We start from the raw sequence: 21425 nt of genomic DNA on the forward strand, positions 1-21425 counted from the left end.
GTTTCCTGCAATCTATTCCTATTTGATTTTATTGTTTCTTAATTTCCAGTGACTGCAGTGTTATTTCTGTTTATAAAATACCACAAATTGCAGCATGTCTGCTTTTCAGCATTTAAATGGGTAAATTGTCTTTGCTTCAGGGTGAAGTGAGATCATCTGTACAGAGATTTTCTAGGGACTGAAGATGTCTGTCTTAATACAGCTTCTGAATTAATTGAGTTACCCGTTGCTGCCAGTGGCAGCAGAGGAGAGAGTCTGAATTCAGAAGCCTGCCCAGTGGTGGGAATGACACAAGAACAGCAACCAGGGAAATTTAAGGCTGCTTTTGGAAATAACAGCTGAGGAGCTTAGTGCTGTGGGACAGACAAGCAGACTGATTTCAATGGAGTTGAAATTTCCTGAGTATAGAATTTAGGGAATTTAGTGAAGAGTAGACTGGAATACTCTGCTGGAGCTTCAGGCAGAAAGTCTGTGCTAAAGCAAATTGTTTAAATGGAGTGGAATGGAATAAAAATGAAATGGCTTATATTCAAAGTCTAACTATCAAGAGCATAAGCCTAAGAAGGTTGCAAAATGTGGCTTAACAGCTGGGCGCTTTACTGAGCAAACTGCAAGAAGTTTGAGATTGGCTCCACTTCACAAATATATGCTTGAAGAGCAATCTTGGAAGATTGCCTTGGCCAGCTCTTGAGAATTTTGCATACTAAGTCATGGTACGGCCTGGGAATGAATAGTTAGAACAGTTTAAGCTTTGCTTTTTTTTTTTTTTTTAAAGGCAAGTGGAATTTTTATCACTTTGGTGTCAGTTCTTTGAGGTTACAGTGGTATACATTTTATCTGGAAAGCTGTGACCACAGAGCTGAAGTCTTATGTATTATTTGTAACTGCACTGTACCTCTTCTTGAAACTTCAAAATACCACAGGGAAGAGATACCATTTTAATCAAGTATTGGATTCTTTATATTGAAAGAGGAAGAGAACCTTTTGGGTAGGCGAGATGTTCATAGGAGTGTTTCCCTACAGTCCTCTGCTTACATGTTTCATTATAGCTCTTTCATTTCAGTTTGCTTTATGAGAAACTTTGCATTCATACTGAAGTGTGGACTTTCTTTGTACATAACGAGCTTTTGAAAAACATGATCTTACAACCTAAAAATAAATGGCTGCCCTAAGTAATGATCCTAAAATGTTTCATTTGAATAATTTGTTTATTAAGGTTTTTGTTTTCTAATACCTACTTTTCTTACAGAAACTGTGAGAGAAGTAGCCTTTTGTGTCTGCAGATCAAATTATTACAAACTAAAGGAGCCATTAACATGCAACGTTGCATTCACGTGCTGTTTACAAGAATACAATTCCAGTACTTGAGAACCTCTTTTCAATCTAGAGTCTTGGTGGCTATGCTTGAAATTTTAGCATTGGTTATGCCATTCCTGCTGAATCCAACCACTTCATATGTCTTGATGTAGGTTGCCAGAGGTACTGCAGCTGCCAGCACAGCTGTCACCCTGCAATCTTGCCTCTTTGGCAGCTTGAATATGAGCATCATCTCATCAAGTGTATGTAGCCTTAGTCCATATAGTCAACATGATAAATCCATTCTATTTGCCATTTAGTGAGCTGATAAGCAAACATGTATCTCAGTAGTGCATTCCCATCTCCTTTCAGATTAATGATGATCTCTAGTGTTTTGAGTTCTGATGATACATTTCCAAGCACTGTGTGTAGAAATCTTTTTAATTGTTTTTCATCCGTACAGGTTCTCCAATACCACCATCTCAGTCTCCACAGTCACTTCTGATGGGAGCTAGGTTGCAAAGTGCTCCTACTCTCACGGATATTTACCAAAATAAGCAGAAGCTCAGAAAGCAACATTCAGATCCAGTATGCCCATCCTATGCTGGGTATGGATACAGTCATTCTCCACAACCAAGTAGGCCAGGTAGCCTGGGAACATCACCCACCAAGCACATGGGATCATCACCAAGGAGTTCAGACTGGCTGTTCAAAACTCCTTTACCAACAATCATCGGTTCTCCTACTAAGGTTGGTTAAGTTTACCACAGTTTGTAAAATGTGAAGTGTTAACGTCTGAAACCATTCCCAGCAAGGTGCTACCCTTGTGTTTTTTGTTGTTGTTTTTTTTAATATATTCTTGTTTTTTGATTCTTTAAGGCAACAACTCCTTTCAAAATACCTAAAACACAAGCATCCTCAAACTTGCTGGCCCTGGCTAATCGCCAGGGATCTATAGATGCTCCATTGCAGCCTAAAGACATCACTGAACAGCGGGATTTTTCACACTTTCACTCGACACAAGGAAGTGAAAAGCATGCAGGAGAGCAGCACAGTAAAGCTACGTTTGGCAGGTAGGCACTGCAGCATTTATGACCTGGAAAGTTGAGTAAGTTGACAGAAAAATGTACACTGCACACAGCAATTTGGAGCATGCAAAAATGAGCTGTGAGGAGATGCTGATATTTAGTGTATACAACAAACTTTTTGTACTGTGTATAAATGTTGCAGAGACTTCCTGAAGCACTTTGTGTTGTTATCTAGTTCCTTTTTGTTTTATCTTACTGTGCAAGTCTCGTCAACTCTCTGAAGCCTATTCAGTTTTGCTTCAAAAGTCTATATGGCAAAATTGGCAATATTCATTTTTAAGATGAAAGGGTTCCTCTCTATTTAGCTCTGTCTCAATACATTCATGATGAACAGTGAGGTTTCCAGTCATTTTGTACTTCTGTTGAAAGTTTCTCTGTAACAAATATCAAGAATCTGCTGCAAATTAGGAAAATTTTACCCTAATTTTTTATTGAACATGCATGTTTTTTCTGCCTAGATCTGTTAGTACTGGGAAACTATCAGATCAACAGGTCAAGACTACCCTCGGTGGCCAGTTATACCAAGGCAGTACAGACAGCCTGAATACAGAGCGACCAATGGATACAGGTAAGGAATAGATGGATGTATTTATGTGGTCTGTGTATACTGTAGCTTTTTTCAGCCAGCCAGATAGAGTTCTGCTTCCAACTTCAGTTGTTGGTTGAGACACTTAAGCTCTTACTATTATTATCTTTAAAGAGATATGTTCTAGTTCTTTAATATAACTTTTAAAATAAGTGAGGCAAGAAAGCATCAATTTCTGTGCTAAATAAGAAATATTGCTGCTTCCTGGAGTGGCTAGAGGGTTTTGTTTTTTAGTACATTTGTGGCTGTTTCACTTCCTAATTCCAACTTGTTTTCATCTGAAAGTCAGCTTATGTAATTCTGGTTCTTTTCTCTTTTTTGCCTTCTTCCCCCCCAAACAGCTAATACCCTGTCACAAATGGCCAACAGGAGATCTGGTTTTGAGCAGATGGAAGGAGTTCTGCAGACAGGGCTAGTCTTTAGACCTGTCTTTAGAATTTTTCTGTTGCAGCTTTTGCTGCAGGACTGATGTCACTCAGCTTGTTTTATTTGCTGTCAGAACTCCTTACTAGTACAAGTCTTGGATCTACATCAACATATGTTGTCTTGGGGTACTCCAGTTTTCTGTATATAATTGCTAGTCTATGTGATTGCATGTAATAGAGACTAACTTGTGGAAATTTTCTCTTCCAGCCCCAGCAGGGGCCTATGGCATTGCAGTGGCGCCTCCTTCCATGGGAAGTGGGGCAAGTTCTCGGGCTGTCATGTTTACTGTTGGGTCTCCTCCAAGCAGTGCCACCCCTCCTACCTGCACCCATATGGTCCTCAGAACAAGAACCACCTCAGGTAAATCTTCCTGCTGATGACTGTTGTCAAGCAGTGTTCAGACTTGCTCATCTCTTGGGGGCAGTAACCTGCTTAACTGCCTTGTACAGCAGGTCCTCTAGGCCATACAAAGAAAAGCACTCTGTAAAAGTTGAGATGTACATTAGATTTCTTCTGCCTTTTGTCTCCTAAAAAGAGGGCCAGAGGCACCAGTTTACCGTGCAGCGGTGCATAACATCTTGAGTGCGCTGTTTTGCTCCCCTATAGGGATGTTTTAACAGCATTTATGGCAAAAATGGAGAGAAATGATTAGACTTCTGATTCTGCATTTTTGCCCACTGCAGTACGTTATACTGGAAGCAAGATGGAAGGTGTGTGAGCTGACTTCATCTCAGGATGTTGGCTATATTGTCAAATAGCAAAGATCTCAAGGTAGAGGCCTGAATCCGCTCAGGATGAGCAGGAGTCTATATTTGCAGCAGTGTGCTTTCTTAACTGTAACAAAACCTTTGGTCTGTACTATTGGACTGCCTGCCTTGGAATCCTTGACAGCCAATTTTCCAGAATCCATTTTATAAATCATCACTGTACCTTTAAAAAAGTGTAGCCCTTGCATTCTCTACAGAGTGATGCAAGGAACAATGAAGAGAGCCTCCAAAGAGTGAATCTGTGGTGACTACTGATTTGTCATTTGCTATCATCTGCAGCCCCAGAGCTGCAAGATGGAGCAACCTATTAGACTGAATGTGTGTGTGTTATTTTTCTTGTAGTTGGATCAAACAGTTCTGGAGGGTCTCTCTGCTCTACTAGTGGCCGTGTATATATGGGCTCGCCTCCTGGTATTTATATGGGTTCTTCTCCTCCGGGAGCCGAGGCAGCTCCAAGTCTGAAGTACATGCCTTATGGTACTTCGCCTCCCAGCTTAGAGGGCTTTATCACTTTTGAAGCTCCTGAATTGCCTGAGGAAACTTTAATGGAGGTATAGAAAAACAATTTAATGTTTTATAATATATAACGCTGTTAAAACAGAGACATGGTAAAAATACGACTGCTCAGTGCACTTGGTAGCTGCTTCTTCTCTATCTCAGATACTGCTCTTTAAAATCTTGAAAATACTCCTGTGTCAGTTGTGACTATTTCTCTTTGGTAGTTATTCCTGGCATTTCTTGTATTTTAATAGGTAACCAAAGGAACATGACTGCTTTTGTTCACCAGAGCCTTCCAAAGAGGCCTCTGTTTTAATGCCAAGTCTCTGGATGTGGGTGCTGACAGAAGCAATGTCCCTCTGGGCATTGTTCCTAACTGCTTCTTCACAGTCAGTAGATGACGTTACATCCTACTTGTGGGAAGAGTATTCTATTTTTATTTTTATTTTTTTTTTATTTGTGGTGGAATGTTGCTTTAAAAACACACGGTGTGGTGTTTCACCAGAATGCTATCCTAGATCTGTAAATTTCTTAGGGCAGATTGCTGTTCTATTTTCTCATTCACATCTTGCTGGAAAGTGTTTGGTTACTTACCAAATCTATATTTTATAATATGAATGTTTGATAATACACTGTATTCTTCCCACAGACAGAGTTTAAAATGTATTTAGACCTGCATTGCTCATGAAAAGATGATAAATATTGCTTAGATGTGTTTGCTTCATTTTGAAGGTTGATTTTTTTGTTTAACAGAATCAGTGCATGTAGTGTCTGTTTTAGATGTCAATAAACAGTGAGCTCCAATTGTTAGCTTCAATTTAAGTTGTTTGGTTTAAGGGGCAAAATTTGGCAACATATACTTTGCAGTACAATATGATTCTAGATCTAACTGTAAATGAGAGTGAAGCAGATAAGTCAGAAGCTTCAGTTCTCTTATAGGTATCAAGTCTGTTGTATAATAAAAGCCAAATGTTCCTCCTGGCTTCTCACACAAGTGCTGAGCATGCTTCTGGATTGCTGATAATATAACAACAAGTAATATATCCCACTTGTGATTCTCTTAGTTGCTTAGGTTTCAAGAAACACAGAACTCCGTGTCCCAGTTCCTCTGGCTTTTTTGAAAGACTCTGAAGTATAAGCTACAGTATCTTGAAATCATTAACAAAGAAAGAACAAATTAGTATCTGTTGATCGTTTTGGACTCATTTGATTCTGAAATCTCTACTGCTGACTCTTATCTCTGCATAGAATTAACATACCAGAAGAACCTCAAGTGGTTAAAAAGAGTTCTAGGTGTACTTACTTGCCTTATGAACTATAATGGTTAAACTGCTGTTTTGTTTCCTTTTGACAGAGAGAACACACAGATACCCTGCGTCATCTAAACATGATGCTGACATTCACAGAATGTGTTCTGGATCTGACAGCATTACGGGGAGGAAACCCAGACCTGTGTACTTCTGCAGTGTCACTGTACCAAATCCAAGAGAGCATAGTTGTTGATCAGATCAGCCAACTAAGCAAAGAATGGGGGTAAGTGTGTGGTCAAAAAGTAGCAAAAGAATTAGTGAATATCAGATAGATTAAAAATGCATCTGGGCAAACTGTGCCCTCTTCTTCATTGGAGTGATTGATTTTACAGGAATGCACTTTTTAGCAACTGAAAGTACATTAGAAGTACATAGCAAAGGATACATTTGCTAGCATACAAATAAGAGAACTGATTTCTGGTCTACCACAAAGCTGCAGAAAGTGATGAGGATTTGCAGTTTTGTGGTGCAGTAGTGTACTTCTGAATCTGGAAATAAAAGTACCATCTCACGTGAAGATCTGAGCCCTCTGTAGTCCTGCAGACCAGGTTGAAACAGCTGTGCTGAAGTGAAGGCTGAAAAGAGGAAAGTCGTATTCAACCTTGACCTTAAATCATTGTAGCCAATCAGCCCTACAACAAACTCAGAAACAAGGAGAGACATGAGAAATTTGAAGTGGTGGGAAAGGGCAGTTCCACTTCCTGCCTTCTTCCTGAAAAAAAAAATGAAAACGTACATACACCCTGCAGTGTGTTTGCTTTTCACAGCTGTGAGAATTCCATGGGCATAGGAAATGACACTGCAAGAAAAATACACCCAGTTGCTTGTGGTACAGCACTGACTTCAGGCAGTCAGCCACCACAAAGAAGTGTTCCTTTAAAAAATGCCTATGTTAAAGCAGAGGTACTCTCAACTTGTGACGGGGTGTTTGTGGAGGGAAAGGAGGGATGGAGTTGCATTTTCAGTGTCATCCTTTTCTGCTGCTGCTGGGTCCTGTGTTAGGATAATGATAAAATGTGGAGTCTGCCTGAGGCTTGAATGTGTTCAAGAAAAGGGTTTTTTAATACATGGTTACTCTTATTTCCCCCCAGACAAGTAGAGCAGCTTGTGTTATATATGAAAGCAGCCCAGTTACTGGCATCTTCTCTGCATCTTGCCAAAGCACAGGTCAAATTGGGGAAACTGAACCCATCCACTGCTGTTAAGCACGGTAGGTGCAGCATAACCTCATGTGCTTTGCTTGGGAATTTTCTTCAGTGACACGTCACTCAAAAAGCTCAAGTTGCAACATTTTTGTTTTTCTTCTACACAGGAGAATTGTGGGATATGTACAGTTGCACAATTCTGATAGTAAAGAAAGATACAGCTAGCAACTGTTAAGAAATGGACAGTTATTAACTTGAAAAGGAAATGGTTTGATATATTCTTCATTAATAGAAATGGCAGAGTAAATAAATGTTATGATAACAAGTTTAAACATATTAACTTTGCCTAGTGCTTGAACAAGCTGAACTTAGACTTTGTTTTTGGTTTGGGCATTTTTTTAATTAATTTCTTTTTTTTTTTCAGTTGTGAAAAGCCTCAATGAGAGATACAAATTCTGTATTGGTATGTGCAAGAAACTGACTGAGAAGCTGAATCGTTTCTTTTCGGACAAGCAAAGGTTCATTGATGAAATCAACAGTGTAACTGCAGAAAAACTCATCTACAGCTGTGCTGTAGAAATGGTAAGCCACTCCTTTTACCTAAATAATAGGATGTTGAGATTAGTAATACATTGCTTCCTTCTCTACATAATCCGAAAATAGAATGCATGTTTCCAGATTTCTGTTCATGGTAATTTTTGTTAGTCTTTTACTTTCCTTCCTGCCCTCCCTTAACTGTGGCCAAAGTTCCTGGCAGATGCAGTTCCTCAGGGACCTTTCCTCTACATCAGCACATTTGGTACATAAACATTAGGAAACGAAGCCACACAGTCTCTAAAAGTGTACCCTCTGTGCTGATGCATCATCCAGTGAGGCTTACTGAGGCACAGAAACAACAGAAGTAGCTTCCTCAATCCACCAAGTCAGTTTGAGGAACGTTTGTCTCATCTTGTTTCACTTTGTAGAGAGCAAAAACAGTACAAAACGTATGTTCTTTGTGTGTGTGTATGTGATCAAGAAACTTTCTACCTGCCATGGAGCAGATGCAGTGAGTTTAGAGGGAACTTCATCTAAAAAAGGAGTTAAGTCTTTCTTTTAATCTAGACATCACACAAAAAATACTGGCAAATGTTGTGCTTAACCCTGACAATGGTGTGATCTTGCACAATTGATTTGTCTTCTTTACAAGAGAACATAGGTATTAGAACAAGCACAATTATTCATTTCTTGTCGTAATTTCAAAATATGTTTTAACACATAACCACAAGATCAAAAAGTACTTTTACAGCTTATGTGCAGAATATCCTTTGCTAATACAGCACATGGGCTCTGTTCTCTCAGGCTGTTTTGTTGTTTTACTGTCATAAGAACAGATCAGCTTATTTAAGGCTTAAAACTCATTTATGATGACACTTTAATGTAATCCATTTTGAATTTTTCAGTATTTGCCTAAAGCAATTTATGTAACTGAATCTGCTGAATGATTCTAGGTTCAATCAGCAGCTCTAGATGAGATGTTTCAGCAAACTGAAGATATTACATATCGATACCACAAGGCAGCCTTGCTGCTGGAAGGACTGACTAAAATACTGCAAGACCCTGCGGATATAGAAAATGTGCACAAATGTAAGTTTAAGCTGAATCATTGAAAATTAAATGGAATTATAAAATAACACTGAATTTGTAATTATTTTTTATCATTCTGTTTTCAGATAAATCTAGCATTGAGCGAAGGCTTTCTGCACTCTGCTGCAGCACAGTGGCTGTATATGAGCAGTAGAAATATCCCAAGGACCAGATGGTGTGAGCATAAGGGACCACATCAGTGATACTGCACTTTTTTCACTATGGTTTAATTGTTGTCCTTGTTCTGCCCCACGTGGAAAATGATTCTTACATTTCTGTGGTGACTACCAAAGAAGCAGCAGCATATTCAAAGAGGAGAAACTCCAAAAGTACATTTGTAGAAAACCTGCCTTACAGATCCAGCAGCTCCTTTTTTCTTCCTAGCAACAGAATTAAAAAGAATCTGTCTTCACATTTCAAACTGATCCTTGTACATGTGCTTTGACTTGAATGATCAGGGTTTTTTTTTTTCCTCATGAGGTCTATATAGAGTGGATCCTTCTGCATCAGGTACAAAAAGACATTTCCCTCAGAAGACTCCATCAGAAGTTTGTGAAAAATGTTTCTAAGTTTTCAGTATAACGTGGCCAAGTGAATTTGGGAAACCCTAACCATGTGCAAGAGCTGGTTGAAGCTTTTGGGGCTAAGCTGGCTTGTAGCTGAGCTTGCACGTTGGCTTAATTTATCATATGAAGGGATGATGAGAGGCACTCTTTTACATGGGGGAAAATGGTAATGGAAGAAACTGAGCTTCATCTGTGCAAAATCCCCAGTGGGTTTTCAGCTGATGTGGATACGATTTGAAGATCTTCTTCCAAAACACTTTATTTTGCACTAATTTACTAAAGCAACTGTATATTCATTTTTGAAGAACTATACTAAAAAAAAAAAAAGAGAGAAGGCACAATGGACTTGGCTGAATTTTGTGTACATAAAATTCTTTTCAGAATTTCAAATGTAGCTTCTAGAAGACTTTCAAACAAACTGTAAAAACTTGTATTCATGTGAACCTTTCCATTTTATACCTATTTGTCTAATACTTGAGTAACTACTGCTCTGAACTTTTACAGTAATAGCAATGTTGAGTTGCTGGTTGTTTGCTTTTTATATAGATTTGGTTGCATCTTTTGTGCATGCAATTATGTGCATTAATGCCTGCAGTCTCTAGGAGTGTAATGACAGTTCTCTCTAGTTTTGTTTCTTGGGCAGTATTACAATAAATACTGTAAACTGAGAGGTTCTGTGAGGAACCACACAAAAACAAAGTAACGTTGGAATTCGAGATGCTGATTAATCGATGTAGAATATCTACATAGTGTGTGTGTGTGAAAAATCAGGATTATTTTGTGTGCATTTTGAGGGAGAGGTGGGAAGCTTCATTTAGCCTTATAGGCATTATCATTTCAAGCATCCCATGAGATTATCAGGACAGTGATTTGCAAAGCATTTAGGCAGATCAGCTTCTCTGGAAATGGTTCCTGTACTTCATTTCTGGGACTTTTTTGTTACTCAACTGCTCGAATACTTGAATAAACCATTCTCCAGGACAAAATCATTTTAATCCTCTTAAATACAGTGGTCTGAACTATTTGACAAAGTTGTACAGGGCTTACACATCAAAATATTCTTTCAGTGTTCGGATAACCATGTGTTTCCTTTTCTTTGACAGAGTAATGTACTTTTTACCTTATTTATCTGTATGAAATTCCAGCAGTTAATTTGAAAGTGTTTGTTTATATAATGTTTGTATTTTTAGGTCTTTAATACGGTGTTTCTACCTCTCCTTTGTAATTGCATGCATTATTCTTGAAATTAGGTAATAACTCACTGAACTGTTGTGTAATAGCCTTTTTATTATGGCCTGTATAAATGTATATTAAGGTAAAATAAATACTGACACTAGAAGTGTTTCTATGGTAAAAAAGAGTTTGTGTGTCTCTGTAACCAAAAATCAGTACTGTTAAATTAATCACTGAATATTCACTTGCCTCAACAGTTGGGTGTACCATCAGGGCTGGATGGGGCAATGTGTTTCATTATGTCTGGATAGCTCTGGGGCAAGGTGTCCCCAGTTCTGTTCTCGGTTGCTTTAGGAAAGCAGCAGGGAATGCTAATGATATGTCTGAACATGAATTGAGAAACAGAGCAAAGTCTTACTGCTCACGTCTAGGAGATTAGGCTACTTTTCCCAAAAACTCAGTTTTCTGATGGTGTTCTTTTTTTTCCCCTCAGGATTCAAGCTCATTCTCCCATTCCTGCCAGCAGGACTACAGGTGCACAAACAGGATGAGAAGGGCTGTGTTTGCTTGCTGTCTTCATGGGGAGTCCAACGCTCATGGCCTGTCTTTCTGCATAAACTCATTCCACCGAGATCCTGAAGCTGCCCTCTGTCTTCAGCTCTCCACACTGAACAGCAAGTGCTTTTTTTTCTACCAAGTACTTTTCTTTCAGCCTCTTGGAAGCTAGAAATGGAAAGGAGATACTTGATGAACTGCTTTTCCTTGTTCAACCTTAGCATCTACACAGGAGCACCATATTCTTCTGTACTTCCACATTTTCACTTTCTCCATAGTGTATGATGTCAACTGAGGAATCTAAAATGTATTTGGATTCTGGCATTTACAGCTTTTTATATGCCAGCAGTTGAATTTCTCAGCCCTTCCTCTGATACAGAGGATAAAATCTAGTTAATTTAACTTGCAGCTAATACATTACTTTAAGAAACGTTTCTCATGCGAGCTGTTGGTCCTGAGGCTTGCATTGCTCTTGCTACTCTCTTGTACAGCAACATCAATATATTTCCATTGTTACCTATGGGTCCAGAGGCAATAAATGTTGTGATCCTGATGTCACAACACTGTGCAGTGTACAGCCCAACTGCACTGAAAGAAGTAGATCAAGTAAAGCTGATTGCTGCTGCTTGCAAAGCTTGTTGTGGCTTTAGAATTCAGCCAGGCTGGCTTTTGACCTGTCTCTTCTGTCTCCTGCTTTCTCTCCTGTGTTTGTTTGTTTGTTTGTTTTGCTTAATTGTGATCTGCTCTGAACTCTGCTTGCCCCTGCCTTTTTTCACTGTCCAGGGTGCCTTGCACTTCCCTGTCCAACTTGAGCCACAGCCTAGGCTCTGGCTCTTTAATGAGTGCATACTTAGCTCCTCCTTTCTGCAGATCAGTGAAGTATATCTTAGTAACGCCTTGGAATCACTTGGAGCCCAGTCTGACTAACTATTGGCAATGCTGCTTTGGACAAACACCTTTTGAAAAGCCTTTTGTATGTTGCAGGCTCCCCCCTCCTCTTCCGCTGAAAGCAAACTAAATGCCAGTGGTGCTGTTGAGTGGTGTTGCAGTCTTTGTTCCAATCAATTTCATTGTTTCTTTGTGTCCCTTTCACATTTTCCACGCCCCAGCTATGTCTACAATGCAGCCCACAGACCATGGCTTTGTACTGGAAAGTATCTTGTTCTTGCAAATGTGAGATCAGCAGCAGCTTACACAAACAAGCAATGCCGTAAATGAACTGAGTTGCATTTATTCTCGTAGGTTCCTTAAAGCTACTCTGTGTTGTTAATCTTCTGTAGCTGCTTTTTTTGATGGAGTGTGCTGTTTGGGCTTCTATGTCTGCCTGTCTTGTGCCTCCGGCTGTGGATTTTGTGACTTTTTGTACACTTGGGGCTGTACGTGGACTAGACAGATATTTAGGCAGAAGTTGAGCATTGCTAGCTTTACTGAAAACCTGGTTGTGTCAGCACGCTGTGTGAGCTAATGAAACATTTATTGATTAGCTGTGTCATTCTGTGGACTCTTGAAACGAGATACTGCACAGCTTATCTTGTAAACAAAATTCCTCCTTCACCAGGCTCTGCTGAATGCTCTGTGAGCAGGGCAAGGAGCAGCACAAAGACATGTTGTCCAAGCCTAGCACAGGGTGGGAGTCTGTCACCGTGGTGCCTTGCTATAATTGACTCCAGGAGAGAAGCAGGAGCAGGAGGCTGCTGCAGTGGAGGGAGGAAGGGGGATCTGAAGCTTGGTTTCTCAATAAAATGTCTTCTGCTGCTTTACGTAAAGCCCTAGGGATTAGACAGCCCCCAGCACTGCTTACCTCCTGATTCTTCTGGAGTTAATTACTTTCCCCATAAATAGTTCCCTCCTTTATTGTTTCTTAGTGACTGAATAAAAATAGAAGATGCTGTCAGCTCCAAGGCGTGAGGAGCGCGCTGCAGACCACGCGTTGCGCTGGGTGCTGCCTGCAGGCTTTCTTCCATCTCACTCCAGACCCCAGGCTTCTCTGACATCCATGCATCTCGCCCAGCTGCTCCAGGGAGGCTCAGCTGATACTTTGCAATGCTGAGAACACCCTCCTGACCGTAACTGGCTAAATGATGGCCCTGACAAGGACCGAAGAATGGCATCACACTTCTCTCTCTTTCCTGCTAATGCAGAGGAGCCTTAAGACCAAGTTTCTGCAAAAGCATGGCACAAGACAAACCTGGATGAGGTGAGAGGGGGGACATTTGCCTGCTACATGTGATGCCGAGCACAAGGGGTACTGCAGTGGAATGGAAATGCTCAGGCTGGAGGGTGAGAATTCTACATGCAGAAGAGCAGGCTCTGGAATACAGCCATGGTGGAAAAGAGAGGTAGGTAACAGCCTCCCTGATCTTGCAAGCATCCCCCTGGGGGTGTGCAGAGGGTAAGTTGCATCAGTGCTTGCCAGGGCACAATGTATTACCCCACTCTGAGAGTTCGATGACTTTTACTCTAATTGCAGCAGCATTAACTCCTTATCTCATTTTTGCTGGACTTTCAGACAGTGTGGCATGAGGCAGAGTTTGTGTCACCTCTGTGCAGGGCTGCTAACAGGAGCAAGGCAAGCGTGTTTCCATCAGGTAATTCTGCAGAGAAAGTTCCCACTTTCCCTACTTGTGTTTGAGTGCAAAGCCAGCTCCTTTCCATCTATCACAGTGCAAGGGCTCCGTGGAGCCCAGCCTGTTTTTCTCCCACATAATGCTTCCTGCATGCGAGTACTGCCAGTTGCTCTTGTCATTCCCTTCCCCAGCAGACTGTTTACAGCTGAGATTTGTGCAATAGCTTGTGCAATGTCCCCGTGCTGGCTGAGCTGCAGCACTGCTGTTTGCAGAGCCAACCGACATCGGGGGAGCGCTGCAGAGGGGAGGGGGCGGCTGTGGGTTCAGCCGGGCATGGCTTTGGCTGAGCAGCATTTACAATAGCACGGCCCCCGTAGGTGTGTCAGATACGAGGCCCGAGGAGCTGCTGGGACTGAAATGGGAGCGTCGCTTCTAAAAAATCCCCTTGCGTTTCTCAGAGGAACAAGTTGGGGCAGGACTAATTAACTGGAATAAGCCCAGCCTCGTCTCAATTCCCTTCCCTGTTTTTCTGCCCCGTGTTTCCCACACGAGTGCTGTATTGGGGTTAACCTGGCTGTCCGTGTCACTGCGCGCTGTGCTACACCACCTCACCAGGTCAGCAGTGGAGAGCAGGGAGGGAAGGCCGCCCCACGGCACTGCCCTGCTGAGATAAGGGAGCGCGGGTGGAGTTTGCTCCCTGTCCGGTGCACCGAGGGCTCAGCCGGGCACAGCCCGCACCCCGCGCGCAGCTCACGGACGGCTGTGCTGCTGCTGCCGCCGGACAGAAGCGAAGGGAGCAAACCCTCACGGTGCGACCCGAGGTACGGCGCCGGCGGTGACCCGCAGGCATCGCCCTGCTCCGTTCGGCTTCTTCGGGTCTGCTCCGTTCCCGTTCTGCTCTCCCTTTTCCTTCGCCCCGCGCGGCCCCGCTCCGGCAGCTGGGAGGGGGGAGGTGGTGCGTGGCGCTGTCACGTGACCGGAAGGCGGAAGCGGCCGCGCTGAGGTGAGCGGGGCGCGGGTGGTTCGGGGTCGGAGGGGGGAACCCCTCGGCCCTGAGGGGCCCGTCGGTCCCGGCACGGCCCGCTGCGTGCCGCGCGCTTCTCTTCGGAACTTTTCGGTATATCGCGTGTGGCAAATTCTTTAAACTTTCGCCAAGACTCCTGACTGAGGGCTGAGCGGCCATGGGGAGGATGGCGGAGGTCGTGGGCCGGGCGAGAGCCGCCTTCAGCTCGGGCCGGAGCCGGCCGCTGGAGTTCAGGCTGCAGCAGCTGAGGAACCTGCAGCGGATGGTGCAGGAGAAGGAGCAGGAGATCCTGGCGGCCATCGGGGCGGATCTGCACAAGGTTTGGAGCCGTCCTTTTTCGCTCAGAGGGCGATGAGACCCTGGCATTGATGCCCAGAGTTGGGGCTGGGTGGGCTTTAAGGTCCCTTCCAACCCAGCCGTTCTCTGTTGTAGGGCAGCCGGGTTTCCTCGGGTGGGCCCGTGGGGTGCGGGAGGTGGGCGCCTTTCCGGCCCTCCCTGATCTGTGTCATTGCAGTGCGGTCACAACGCGTACAGCCATGAGATCATGGGGGTGCTGGGGGAGCTGGCCCTGGCCATGGAGAAGCTGCCATCCTGGGCGGCCCCTCGGCCCGTGAAGAAGAACCTCCTGACGCTGCGGGACGAGGCGTACATCAACCCCGAGCCGCTGGGGGTGGTGCTGGTGATCGGGGCCTGGAATTACCCCTTCGTGCTGGTCATGCAGCCGCTGATCGGGGCCATCGCCGCAGGTGGGGACTGCCACGGCCTGCGTCCCTCATAGGGGGATCTGTGTGGGGGCACGAGAGGGGCTTGAGAGGAGCACGAGGGCTGTGCGTGTCTCCTAGGCAATGCGGTGGTGGTGAAGCCGTCGGAGGTCAGCGAGCACACATCCCAGATGATTGCCAACATCCTCCCTCAGTACCTGGACCCGGTGAGTGCAGTTTGGTGCCTGGCGTTTGGATATATCTGCCTTGGTTTCACGTGGTTGCTGTGGGTCAGAGTTGAATTATTTGCCCTTTATCACCAACAGGGCGTAGGTCAGAGAGAGAGAAATATTTGAACTGGTTGTAGAGTATGCAGACACACTGCTGTATTCTTCCTGCTTTCGTGTAATTTATTGTGCCTTTATAGTCTTGCTGCAACGTGGCCCTCTTTTTGATGTTCATCGTAGCATTGAGGGCTGTGTTTCTCTCTGCAATAGCTTCTTTTAGATGGGGCCTGTAGGCACGGGTTTGTGCTGTTCCTGTGAATCAGGCTGCTTGCTTAGCAGCACTTGGTTCTGGTATTCGTGTCCTACTGTGCTGGATGTGTTTTCCCTTCTTGTTTTATATCTGTTGCATTGTTTCACTCAGACTTTTCCTCTGATGGCACAGCAGTGTGTGTGTTTTTTTAGGCAGGGTTTTTCTCTAGGTGGGGAGTGAGAGCTGAGGAAAGGGAGTTCCTGCTGGTCATTTATGCTCTAAGTCTTAAAGTGTGGAAGCAGCTCCACAGCCTGACTCAGCCCTTGAACTCAGGTCTTGAACTCAGTTTTTTTTTAGTTTCTTTGGGACAGTGTGGTAAATAAAGTTGAGTTTAACTGGAAGGAGCGGAGGGTGTGGCCTCACGGACAGCTGCTCACTTGATCTAATTGCCTTAAATCAAGGTGCATGCAGGGCTCTTGTTTGCCCTTGCAGGAGCTGTACCCAGTGGTCACCGGGGGAGTGCCTGAGACCACAGAACTGCTGGAACAGAGGTTTGATCACATCCTTTACACCGGGAACTCCGCTGTGGGCAAAATTGTGATGGCAGCGGCTGCCAAGCACCTGACACCCGTCACGCTGGAGCTGGGTGGGAAGAGCCCCTGCTACATCGACACGGACTGTGACCTGGCTGTCGCCTGCAGGTCAGCCTGCTGTGGGGCTGAGAAGTGGGGCAGGGGGACGTGTGTGGGCTCTGAGGGACCATAGGTCCCCGAGTGGTGCTGCTGACAGGTCAGTGGGATTGGAAGGGACGAGGCAGAGAACCCCTCTCTGTTTTTCTGCAGGCGGATAGCATGGGGGAAGTACATGAACTGTGGGCAAACCTGCATTGCCCCAGACTATGTCCTGTGCCACCCGTCCATCCAGAGCCAGGTGGTGGAGAACATCAAGGCGACGCTGCAGGTGGGCATGGCAGCTCTTGTGCCATGGCAGTTGTCCCTCTCACCACAGGGGTGTCACTTTCTGTCCTGGTAGCCCTGATGCTGCTGCTAAGCTGAAGGTGCATCAAAGGCTTGGTTGTGCTGTGTGCTGTGGCAGGAGTTCTATGGGGAGGATGTGAAGAAGTGTCCAGATTATGAAAGGATCATCAACAAGCGTCACTTCAAGAGGATCATGAACCTGCTGGAAGGGCAGAAGATCGCCCATGGGGGAGAGACTGACGAGGCCTCCTGCTTCATAGGTAGCTGCACCGGGTGTTGGGCAGGGGAGGTGGGGGGTGGCACCCAGACAGCAGCCCCTGGTCCTGTGTTGGCCCCATCTGTGGCCCTGCTCAGTACCTCTCCTGCCTGCCTCAGCACCCACCATCCTCACGGACGTTTCTGCGGAGTCAAAGGTGATGGAAGAGGAGATCTTTGGGCCAGTCCTGCCCATTGTGTCTGTGAAGAACGTGGACGAAGCCATCGAGTTCATCAACCGTCGGGAGAAGCCTCTTGCCCTCTATGTCTTCTCCAACAACAAGAAGGTGGGTCAGGGCCCTGCTCCTCCACAACGCTGGCTTTGCACACTTTGGTTCTCTGTGCAGCAGTCCCAGGCACAGCTCCCCACAGGACCTGCATTGGCTCCTGTTGTTTGTGTGTGGATTGCAATATTTGTCTCGTGTTCCCAGAGCAGCCTGGTGCATGCTGAAGGACTCTGGATTTGCATGATATTATGAAACAGAAGGATAACAGCTGAATTTGCTGTTTGGTGATTAGCATGTCATGTAGCTGTTTGTGATTTTGGTATTTTTAGTATCTTGCTGTAGAGAGGAGCTGTAGTCTTTCCAACTTTTACTTTTCAGTTAGCGTTGCATGGAGAGGGCTTGGCTGAATTGGCAGCGAGAGAAAATCAACGTGATGGCCTGATGGCCCATGCTCCCCTCCCAGTCCTGCTTGTCTCTTCTGGGCCTTTGTAATTTTTTGCTGTTGTTTTTTCTTCTTTCAGTTAATCAAGAGAGTCATCTCAGAAACCTCCAGTGGGGGCGTTACTGGAAATGATGTCATCATGCATTTCTTCCTCGCATCCTTACCCTTTGGTGGTGTCGGTAAGTTATCAGAGCTCCTCTTTAAGCACTTCGACTTGCTGCATATGGGAGCAGCAGTGGCTGGTTTGCTGTTGGCCACAAATGGCCAAAGGTGTGACCAGCTGAGGCCACGGTGTGACCTGGCCATGCTCTGTGTCTCAGGGAACAGTGGGATGGGCGCCTACCACGGCAAGCACAGCTTTGACACCTTCTCCCACCACCGCTCCTGTTTGATCAAGGACCTGAAGATGGAGGGCACGAACATGGTCCGGTACCCTCCCAGCAGCCAGAAGAAGTTGGATTGGGCCAAATTCTTTATTCTGAAGCGACTTAACGTGGGCCGTGTGGGACTGATCACATTGGCCCTGGCCCTGTTGGGTGTTGTAGCAGCAGTGGTGATAAAGGTGAGCTGTGGCTCTTTGCTTTCTACTTGAGTGCACGAGCAATTTGTTTTACCTTCTGCACATCCTCTCTTTGCAATTTCAGTCCTTTCTTAGAGCCTGGCCTGTTTTTTTTGTCTCCTGAAACTTATGCTTGGCCCATCTGTTTCTCACTCTTGCCAGTGACACCTAGAACAGAAATGTCCTCAGAGAAATCTCCCTGCCTGCTGTACTATTTCTTTCTCTGCCCTGGATGGTGACACCTGTGTGAAGCTCCCTGCAGAGGCAGATGGGGATGGTCCATTTTTCAGACAGCTCTCTTAGTTGTGGTTACAGTTTCAGGGCTTCCTCCCTCAGGGCTGTGCAGAAGGAAGGCTGTGGTGTAAGGCTGAAATCTATGACAAGCTCTTGTTCTTTGCCCAGTTGCAACCCATATCTGACCTCTGCTTAATTATTTCCCTTTCCTCCCCTGTCTCCAACAGGGCAGTGCAGAAGGGTGGGATGTCCTCTCCTCTCTGCAGGGAGCAGAAGCCTGCTGGCAGTGGCCACGTGGCTGGAGGACTTGAGATGCCTCCTGTGGTGGAGCAGTGAGGTCTAAAACACCCACTTGTGATTGCTCTCGGTTCTCTGTGGCTGACCAAACAGGCACTGTGCACACCTGTGCTGGCTGCTCCCTGCAGAGCTCAGATGCACATCTTCCTGCTCCTGCCCCAAGGATTTGCTAGACTTAGGGCAGCAGCCAGTGAGGAAAAAGGAGACAGCAATTTGTTGTTCTTTATTACTGTTGTGATCAGAAGTGCAGGAGCCCAACAAGCAGGAGGAAATAATCAGCCTACATAGCTGAGTTCAGGAGGAGGTGGAAGAACCAATGACTGGCCTTGAAGTAACAGCTAGGGAAGCAAGCCCTGTCTAGGTGAACACCTCAGTGAAGGGGGGAGCTCACAGCAAATCATTTGGGTTTTCTCAGAATCACCAGTCTGTGCTGAAGAGAAAAGCTCTCTTGGTTGCGCTGGCTGTTCAGAGGTGGGGCTGGCTCAGTGTGTGTTAAGGAGGAGCAGGTTTCAGAGCACTGCTGTTGCTGTTACAGTGAGGTAGGAGCCTTTCTCTTTTCCTGTGTGCAGACCTAGTTGAGGTTGGGTGAAGCGTTGTTAGAGCAGTGGATGTGGGGCGTGGGGAGGCTCCTGGCACTGAGGAGCAATGCCTTCCCCCGCAGCTCCAAGATAACCAGCAGTATGTGCATGCCAGGGGTGGAGGCAGGCGAGCTGGATGTGATGGCACCCTGGGGACATGGAGAGGAGCGAGGGGGTTGCTTCAGACTGTTCTAGGAAGGAAACTGATCTTGTTTCAGCAAACCCCTTACAGGAGGGTGGTGTTGTGTTTTGCTTTCACAGATGGCTTTCTACTGAAGAGAGGAGAAGGTGCCATAACCTGCGTGCAAGTCACATTTTGGGTGCTCACTTCGTGTCTGTTTCTTTCACTTCAGTCCTACTTTTCTTTTGAGCTGGGTTATTTCTGTGAGCTGCTGAGCACACAGAGCAGCCTTGGGAAGGCACTAATCACAGGGAGGCCTGGACTCCTGCTTACTAACAAGCCACACTGAAACAGAGGGACCAGTGGATACAAGCTGTTAAAAGGAGAACTGAAGAGCAAGAAATACAGCACCTGACACCACCCTATGCCCTGCAGAGCACTGCTTCCAGGAGCACACACCCCTGTCTTACACCATACTACCTGGCTTCATCCACTGACAAACAGGAGCTCATGTTTCAGCTGTTATTGGTCTGATGGTGTTTTCCCTGCAGTTCTGGGGATGGTCTCTTCTGTTGTGTTCCAGCCAGCCTTGCTCTTGGTGACAGGTGTGAGACAGGCTGTGCTGCTGGTGTGCTGGTGGCTCATGCTTTGTTCTGATAGCGTTGGTTATCAATAAGTCAGGTGAGGTTCCCGCTTGCCATTTATTTGGGGTGAAATATTCCTGGATCCCTGTGAGCCAGAATCATCCACAGCTGTCGGGTGGTGCAGGCTGACTCCTTTGGGGGGCTGTGGGGCACATCGTAGCAATTATTTGATAATTACAAGACTACAGAGAAGATAAGTGCCATGTCTGTGTTTTACTAATGACAAAGGACCCCTGAACAGGGGAAAGCAATTACTGAGAGTGTGTACCCAATGTGTTTGGGCTTCTGGCTCTGCTATGGTCTTGCACTGGGTTATGACATGGGACCTGTTCTAACCTGGGGAGATGGCGGTGGAGAAATTGGAGGTGGAAGGACCCTGCAGATGTTCTTTAAAGAAAATCTGGAAGTGATGACTGAATGCGTTTCTTAACAAATTGTAATCACTACGCAGTAGGTGGGATTTCTTTGCATCTGATGCAAATCCACATGCTAAGGCTTTGTAATGAATTATTTTGCAAATACAAAATAAATACTAAGAATTTAAATAATAAGGCAGGTGTGGTAAGTCACTGCAATCTCCTGTGGAATCCTGCCTGTCCTGTGCCACCCCAGCTCTGGCCAAACATGGCACATGTGTGCAGGTGGCAGCTGCTTTGTGTGTACACCTCCGCCCCGGCACAGCAGCACAGATCACAGCGTGGTCTCCTGCTGTCAGGGAAGGATCACTAAGACTGGCTGGGCTGCTTCTGCCCCTGCTCTGTGCCGCTCCATCCCATAAGTGCGTCCCACCTGCACTCTGTCTGTCCTCCTGGGACAAGTGGGATCGCTTCCGTGCCTTTGGCAGCAAGCAGTGGTGTGGCTGTGTGTGGTGTTGGAGGGTCCCCGGTGATTGAGCAGCACCGCAGTGAAGGAGCAGCTCTTCCCTCCCATCACACAGGGCAGCAAGCTGTGATTTGATGCCTGTGAGCTCACAGCACCAGGGGGTGGCTGGGTGAAGGGCGCGCTGTATCTGCAGAGCCCTGGGCTGGGGCCAAACATCCTCCCGTGGGAGGAGAGCGCTGTGTAGGAGCAGGGCTTGTGCCTGCTTGCTCTGCCTGGTGGCACTCGGCCTGCCTGTCCTTCTGCAGGTGGTGGCCCTATGGCAAGGGCTCCCCGCACCCAGCGGCACATCAGAGCCAGAACCCATTATTCTCATCCTTCATTCCTATTGCTGAACTTTGCTACAATTTCTTCTCTTTCAACTAACCGGGTAGAAGCGAAGGAACCCCGGGTAACTCAGTCTGCTG

At 45.5% G+C, this 21425-nt stretch overlaps 2 protein-coding genes across 9 annotated transcripts in view; both read left to right on the plus strand.

Annotated features, from left to right (window-relative positions):
* Positions 1-10313, plus strand: part of ULK2 (unc-51 like autophagy activating kinase 2) — a 35897-nt gene extending 25584 nt beyond the window's left edge. Inside the window, exons 19-28 of the mRNA XM_004946695.4 lie at positions 1760-2046; positions 2176-2369; positions 2843-2952; positions 3604-3756; positions 4506-4714; positions 6016-6194; positions 7063-7181; positions 7541-7698; positions 8607-8742; positions 8829-10313. Coding sequence (XP_004946752.2) covers positions 1760-2046; positions 2176-2369; positions 2843-2952; positions 3604-3756; positions 4506-4714; positions 6016-6194; positions 7063-7181; positions 7541-7698; positions 8607-8742; positions 8829-8896 — 1613 coding nt within the window. The 3' untranslated portion in view covers positions 8897-10313. The remainder of the gene's footprint in view (positions 1-1759; positions 2047-2175; positions 2370-2842; positions 2953-3603; positions 3757-4505; positions 4715-6015; positions 6195-7062; positions 7182-7540; positions 7699-8606; positions 8743-8828) is intronic.
* A 2624-nt stretch (positions 10314-12937) lies between these two features.
* ALDH3A2 (aldehyde dehydrogenase 3 family member A2) lies at positions 12938-20690 on the plus strand. Of its 8 annotated transcripts, XM_046902395.1 has the most exons (12): positions 12938-13375; positions 13546-13624; positions 14760-14946; positions 15142-15373; positions 15470-15555; positions 16298-16506; positions 16648-16765; positions 16901-17042; positions 17158-17324; positions 17786-17885; positions 18027-18268; positions 19212-19335. In XM_046902395.1, the coding sequence occupies exons 3-12, from the start codon at positions 14785-14787 to the stop codon at positions 19290-19292; spliced, it is 1539 nt and encodes a 512-aa protein (XP_046758351.1). In that variant the 5' UTR covers positions 12938-13375; positions 13546-13624; positions 14760-14784; the 3' UTR covers positions 19293-19335. The 8 variants fall into 8 exon arrangements, with proteins under 8 accessions (XP_046758351.1, XP_040506017.1, XP_040506018.1 ...); XM_040650083.2 differs by lacking the exons at positions 12938-13375; positions 13546-13624; positions 19212-19335 and adding exons at positions 14323-14606; positions 19636-20690; XM_040650084.2 differs by lacking the exons at positions 12938-13375; positions 13546-13624; positions 19212-19335 and adding exons at positions 14323-14424; positions 19636-20690.
* The last annotated feature ends 735 nt before the right edge of the window (positions 20691-21425 follow it).

The sequence above is a fragment of the Gallus gallus genome, chromosome 19 (genome assembly GCF_016699485.2).
Source record: "Gallus gallus isolate bGalGal1 chromosome 19, bGalGal1.mat.broiler.GRCg7b, whole genome shotgun sequence".
NCBI lineage: Eukaryota > Metazoa > Chordata > Aves > Galliformes > Phasianidae > Gallus > Gallus gallus.